Genomic DNA, 6,978 nt, shown 5'->3' with positions numbered 1-6,978 from the left:
AAGACGTGGTGATGTGGCGTGTCACCGCTGCCGTGTGCCGTGCCACGAGGAGGAAGAGAGTCAAAGCACACAAGGAAAAGTAGTTCCTTCGTAGTTTAATTTGTTTTTTGTTTTTTTTTTTTCATATTTTCACCATCATTTTTAAAATATGCCATGAAAATACACAATCACAAAAATATACTGATGCATATTTTAAAACAGGAAAATAAATATTTGCACTGTGAAAACTGATTTCTAATGTAAGAAAGCAGTATGAGAGGTCCTGGTGGGAGTTTTCCTTAAGTTAGTCACTTAACAGTGACGAATGAGTGCAGAACAACAAGCAGCCTCACGTGTAGCTGGTGTGCTGGTGCCGTCCTGGCAATCCTCATCTTTTCAAATCGAGCCTCCATTTCTTCCAGGACCTTGGGAGTGTATCGAACCACCAGTTTGACTGAACTCTGAGCAGCTTTCAGTAGCTCCACGGCCTTTTCGTGGTGCTCTCCCTCAACACTCTGCATGGACACAAGGCAGAAATACTTCAATAAAATATTGCTTAATTTCCTTATGCCTTCAATTCCAATTCAAGTCTTAATACAGAGTCCCAATCGAATACTTTTATTTTCCTTGATTACATCCGCAGAGAGCAGAATGTAAGCACATTAAAGTCAATCCATTACAAATGCTTATCACTGCAACAGCTCGGATAGGCATTAACGGAAAAACATTTAATACAAGGCATTTCATAAAGTTTGGATTAAATATTTCAAAATTTGAAACTTTTGTTATACGCCTCATCAACTGCACTTAGTACAGAATATAGTAGTAAAAGCAGGAAACTCAGTAAAAGTGACTGAATGATGTTTTAGTTGCTGAAAATACATTCATTATTATTATTTTATTAATATGCTTATGTCACTGACATAAATGAGAGAAGCTCATCACCATCTCACTATGTCATTTAGGTCCTTCAGACTTTATTTTTAGTAAAATAGTTATGGGGAGCATTAGCATGACTAAAACCCTTCAGCTTCTGGGGGCTGAGGCCTCCCAGACCCCCCAACTACAGCCCTCTTAATCGCCAACCATTTTAAGCATAGTTCTTTATTTGCCTCTCATTCGCCTGGAAAGTCCTCACCATCTCATTCAGGTCCTTCAGACTTTTTTCAGTAAATGGTTCTGGGGAGCATTAGCATGGGTAAAACCTTAAAATGAATGTCATCCATTTTGGAATACAGCCATAACATTAAAAATTGGAAAAAGTGAATCCCTGGAATATTTTCCAGGTGCATATACATACATTCACTAAAATCTTTTAGGTACCAAAGGTTCTACAATGTATTTTAACATGACAAGGTCAAGATCTATTAACTTGTCATTACTGATCACGGCTGACTACAACTGGCGATTTCTCTTTGTTAGCAAAAAAAGGATGTTTGACAGCATTCACTGAACTAATACTCAGAACAATGGGGAAGTCCAAGGAACTCAGTGCAGACCTAAGAAGGAGAATTGTAGAGTTACAAAGTTGGGAAGGTCCCTTGGAGCCATTTCTAAACAACTGCAGATACCAAGATCATCACTTCAAACTATTTTATGTAAGTACAAGTTAGTCAAATGTGTCAGCACTTTGACAAGGTCTGGAAGAAAACCCAAACTATCACCCTCAGATGAAAGAAATTGGTTAGGATATTCAGGAGCGACCCAAGAACCACCAAGGCTCAAACCTGCCATGAACTGGAAATTGCAGGAATGCCAGCATCACTGTCTACAGCGAAGTGAGTTGTACATCACCATGGACTGAGAGGGTGCCAACCAAGGAAGGTACTCCTGCTCCACAATCAACACCTTCAAGTTTGACTGAATTTTGCAGCTACCCACATGGACAAGCCAAATACCTTCTGGAGAAAACCTTTATGGTCAGACGAGAAAAAGATTGAGCTATTTGTCCATAATGACAAGCTTGGAGAAGTCAGTGTCAGGTTTTCAAACCTAAGAACACTGTACCAGCTGTCAAGTATGGTGGTGGTAGCATCATGCTGTGGGGCTGTTTTGCTGCCAGTGGTACTGGCGCTTTGCAGAAAGTGGTTGGAATAATGAAGAAGGCGGTCTTACCTCCAAATTCTTTTGGGTGTTCTAACAAGACAATGATCCCAAACACACATCAAACTGTTTGTGGGTTGGATAAAGCAGGCTAACATTACGCTTCTGGAATGGCCTTCCCAAAGCCTCAACGCTCATGAAAATTTGTGGACTACACTTAAAAGCCAGGTCTGTGCCAAGAAACCAACCAATTTAATTGAACTCTACCAATTCTGCCAAGAATAATGGTCAAATATCCAGCCACAATTATGCCAGAAGCTCGGTGATGACTACCAAAAGCATTTGGTCGATATGTAGCTTGCTTGATATTTAGGAGGGGGTATGTATATTTGAGGATTGGTGGTGGCCAAGCAGTTAGTGCACTTGGTTTTGGTGTGGCAGGTTTCTGGTTTAAATCCCACCTCTGCCACATTTCTCCATGTCATGTGGAGTTGCGTCAGGAAGGGCATCCTGTGGAAAAGTGCCAATTCAACATACAGATCCACCTCGGATTTGCTGTGGCGACTGAGTGCAAACAAGGGAGCAGCCAAAGGGTTTTACTTTTATGCATATATTTGAGCCTGTATGTCTTATTTTGAGCCTGTGTGGATTTGAGAAGAGCCAAATAAATTCAAACTTGTGCATGAAATTGTTGTTTGTTGGAGTCATTAAGCCTTTAACTCGAGTGCCAGCCATTTTCAAAGTTCAGAACATCCCAGTGCCAGGATTTTCAGCATTTGAGTGTTTTTCAAGACCCACAGAAAAGTGAGTTCTATGTCCATGTCAACAACAAACATACCAAAACAAACTTCACACTTTTCTTTATCATCAGAAAAAAAAAAAAAAAGTTTGTTTGTACCTCTTTCCATTCTTTAGTAACTGTCTGCAGAACATGGTTGGGTATCACTAAAAAATGCTGATTTCTGACAAAAAAAAAAACAAAAAAAATTGGCTTTTGTGACAAGCAACATTTCAAGCAGAAAATGTCTTTGATTCTAATTGTTTTTGCTTCAGTGACATCTCAAACATTATGAAAAGTGATCCTATTGTATAATGCACCAAAAACGTCAGAGGAGGGACTCAGTCTGCTTCTTCTCTCGGCGGCGCGTCTTTTCCCTCTGGCTCGCGCGTATCGGACCTTTTTATTTTTTTCAAAAACCTGATGGATTTGAATCACGTGTGTTTGCATGAGCCAACCTTGAACCTTCGTGCGCATGGTGAATTTTTTCACGCCTGTCGATTGCGTCATTTGCTTGTAAGCAGCCTTTGTGTGAGATGTGTCGTGCGCTCAGCGTTTTTGATTCCAAGGAAAAAGACGGAATGACTGGAGCAGCACGACTGCATCAAATTTTGCCAGAAACTGGGCGACAGCCAAGTGGAAACCATCCGGATTAGGAGCGGTACAACCGGTTTAAAGAGAGCAGGGGTGGTTAATGTGGTTAATGCGCTTGGTTTCAGTTCAAAAGGTTCCAGGTTCAAATCCCACCCCTGCCACATTTCTCCATGTAATGTGGAGTTGCGTCAGGCCGGGCATCCGGCGTAAAACTTGTGCCAATTCAACATGCAGATCCACATGGGATTTGCTGTGACGACCCCAAGTGCAAACAAGGGAGCAGCCGAAGGGACTTACTTTTTACAACCGGTTTAAAGACATCCGCACCACAGTGGAGAGCGATCCGCGCTCCGGTCGGCCATCAACATGCTGAAATGACCAGATTATTTCCAAAGTGAACACTGTGGTGATGTGGGACCATCGTGTGACTATCCGAGAAATTATGGAAGGGGTGGACATCAGCACTTTTTCAACACCCACCACGGTCATACTGACACCGGGTGGGAGGAGGGGAAAAATGGACGTAAAGCAAAAAGAGACCCGGTATAGAAAAACAAGACCATAAAGCAAAGAACCATTAGGCAAACTGACAAACCCAAAAACAGACCAGTAGGAGAACCACTGGGTGGCCACCAGGGCCTAAAGCAGAACCAGGAGGGTGACTGCGAGACGTCACACAGTGTGCAAATATACCCGGGATCAGGGCAAAAACAGGAGGATGACCAGGAGGCCCTACACCATACAGTGGAATATCAGGGGACCGAATTACAGATGGATCAGGAGGGTGACCCTGAGCCTTCACACCTTGCACAAAAACATCGGAGGCCTGGCTAAGGACAGAATCAGGGAGTAGGCCAGTGTTGGGCCTGTGTTGGGCCTCCAACACAGTGCCGAAAAACATGAGGGGATCATTTAGCAACTGGGTCAGGAGGGTGACTATGAGCCACAATGCAGTCCATGGGAGCATCAGGGAACTGACTATAGAGGTCACAGGCCCTCATGGCAAAGCCAGAAGAACTATCTGGGTCTTTTCCAGAACCATCAGACTTGGCAAAACCAAAAGCCATGCTCAGTCTCCCACAAATGGAGCCTACTGGAAGTAGAAGCCGGAAAATTTGGAAAACAAAGTACAGAGCCCCCCAAAAACCCAACCCCAAGTAATGACCAATTTAAATGGGTCTGAGGTCAAATAAACTGCATAACCCAAGCAGGAGCTTAACCATTTAATCAAAGAACTCAGGTGAAAACCAAGAGGGTACTTATATATGGAATCAAAATGTCGACAGAAAATTCCATAAAAGTGGGCCGTTCAATTGAATTACAGAAACCAGATCGGGAAAAGATCCACCTGGGAACACATGTTCTTTCCTTGAACAAATCAAAAGAATGGCTGGCAAAACTGCAGAAAATCTGATTTGAAAACCTTAATCAAGAAAGAAAGAAGGGATTTGAAATGTTTTTGAGTGGGAACAAACCTCCCAAAATCATACTTTAACCTCAATGAGGACCAGAAAAATAGAACTGATTAACCAAAGGTCATTAATAATTTAGTGTGCAGCTTAAACGGCAACCAATCCAAACAATGACATTGTGATACAAACAGGTTTCTTGATAAATCAGATATTACAGTCAAAACCCAGCAGAGAAAAATACCGGCAGGAAAAGAAACTTCATTGACCGTCCCACCATGACTGTCCTCGGTGGTTGGCTTCCAAACTGTCATTAATGCTGGAGCTGGATTAGGTGCAGGGGACGCACCTACAGGTATCAGTTCTGGGCATGATGCGATGCGTGCTGAGACTGATTCACTTGCTGCCGCCACTGTCACTGGAGTGCTGCACGGCGCAGGCGTCACAAGAACAGAGTGCGTAGGTGCAGATCCACCAGATGTGATGCGCTCTGGTGCCGATCCTCCAGACGCCGCTGGTGAAACGGGTGCGAAGCGCTCTGGTGCCACTCCTCCAGGCGCTGCTGGTGCGGCTGGAGTGATGCGCGTTGGTGCCGCTCCATCTAGTGCTACGGGTGCCACAGAGACAGCACGCTCCGAAGCAGATCTGTCAGCTGTAGCCGGTGTCACTGAGTGCGGAGATGACCTTCCGATGGCTCTGCCAGTGTGGAATCTGGAGAGGAGACAGGCAACGAGGGTGCGTTGGTTTCCACCGGTGTTATTGCGCTTGGAGCTGGTGCCTGCAGTTTCAGCGCTCGCGATTTCCTGGGAGTAGGTATTGGAGGTGGACCGGAGGGGGATGACATCAGTCCTGAGGAATGTGGAGACAGGAGAGTGGACAGGGCTTCCCCGAGCGGCCGTGCTGATGACTTCACCACAGTGGTTAGTGCTGACTGGACATGAGGAGGGCGTGCTGGAGTCACAAGAGATTTCCATGGCCTGGGTCTCGGTGGCTCCCGTGATGTCAGACTGGGTGCTGGGCATGGCTGTGATTCCAACTTTTCTGACTGAGTTGGTGCAGCTGGCTTTTGCGCAGATGCGCACCAGGCTGCATTTGAGAGAGTTATGTATTGGGGTTCGGCTGAACAGGCAGCAGTAATGTCCGATTTAAACAAAAATGGATTAGGTCCTTAATGCATGGAGGAACCTGGACCTGCTTGAAAAGAGCTCAGGAAACGAGGTGACCACTTCTGACTCGGCTTGCAAGAGCTGGTCGAAAGTTGACAGTACGTGACGACGGTTCTGTTGACTCGGATTGTCCTGGTACTCAAAAAAATATGTCCTGTATTTTAAATAGTACCGTAGCTGTGTCCTGGAGTGCTAACTGCTCTGCCTCTGATGACTCATCATCACAATCGCTCCACTCAGAGTCATCATCAGCGGACAGGTGTTCAGAACACAGGTGAGCCTCAGGATGTTTAACCCAGTCGGGAAGTCTTTCCCCAGAAAAATAGTGTCCAGATCCTGCAAATCAGGAAAGACTTCATACAGCCAAACATTTGCTTCCAGAAGTTCCCTAGCCTATTCCAAAAAGTCAAATTTCTTCCATGGAGAGTAGCAGTCCCGGAAACACACAAAGAAAAAAGTAATGTCAAAAATCCTTCTAACGGCGTAGAGGTCCAGGTTCCTGGCAACAGGGTTCAAGCCCGCTGTGTCCATGTCTGGCGCGTTTGTTCTGTCAGGCTGAGTGGTGGCGAGGCACAGACAGAGGCTGGACACAAATGCAGGCTCTCAAACAGGACGTATGAGTAAAAATATAGGTCTTTTTACCAGCAGGGGTTTGGTAAACAGGAAGGAAGTCCCCGGAGCAAAAGTATCAGGCAGAGGCGAGACAGAGGATGTGGTCAAAAACAAATAGGGTCAGTACACGAGCAAACTCGGTTTTCAGAGCTGAGGCAAAAGGCAGGATCCAGAAAACAGAGCAGAGTCAAAACACAGCGTGGCATAAACAGAACAGAGACGAGGTGCTGGTTAGTGATAATCATCAACAAACGAGCAATGAGGGAGTGAACAGACGCAGTTTAAATAAGGAAGGTGGTGACAGGAAAACAAGACGCGTGTGAGGATGAAGGATTTGGGAAGGGGGACGTGGCTGACAGACGAGGAACAGGTGCAACAGAGTGAGGGAAGAAAATGC

The 6,978-nt window shown here is 45.0% G+C and overlaps 1 protein-coding gene across 1 annotated transcript in view; it reads right to left on the bottom strand.

Annotated features, from left to right (window-relative positions):
- Positions 1-272: 272 nt before the first annotated feature.
- Positions 273-6,978, bottom strand: part of LOC117528166 (protein lin-7 homolog B-like) — a 56,581-nt gene continuing 49,875 nt past the window's right edge. The window contains exon 5 of the mRNA XM_034190748.1: positions 273-494. Coding sequence (XP_034046639.1) covers positions 288-494 — 207 coding nt within the window. The 3' untranslated portion in view covers positions 273-287. The remainder of the gene's footprint in view (positions 495-6,978) is intronic.

Source organism: Thalassophryne amazonica, chromosome 16 (genome assembly GCF_902500255.1).
Source record: "Thalassophryne amazonica chromosome 16, fThaAma1.1, whole genome shotgun sequence".
Taxonomy (NCBI): domain Eukaryota; kingdom Metazoa; phylum Chordata; class Actinopteri; order Batrachoidiformes; family Batrachoididae; genus Thalassophryne; species Thalassophryne amazonica.
The sequence above is the reverse complement of the archived record's forward strand: the minus strand, read 5'-3'. Positions and strand labels throughout refer to the sequence as shown.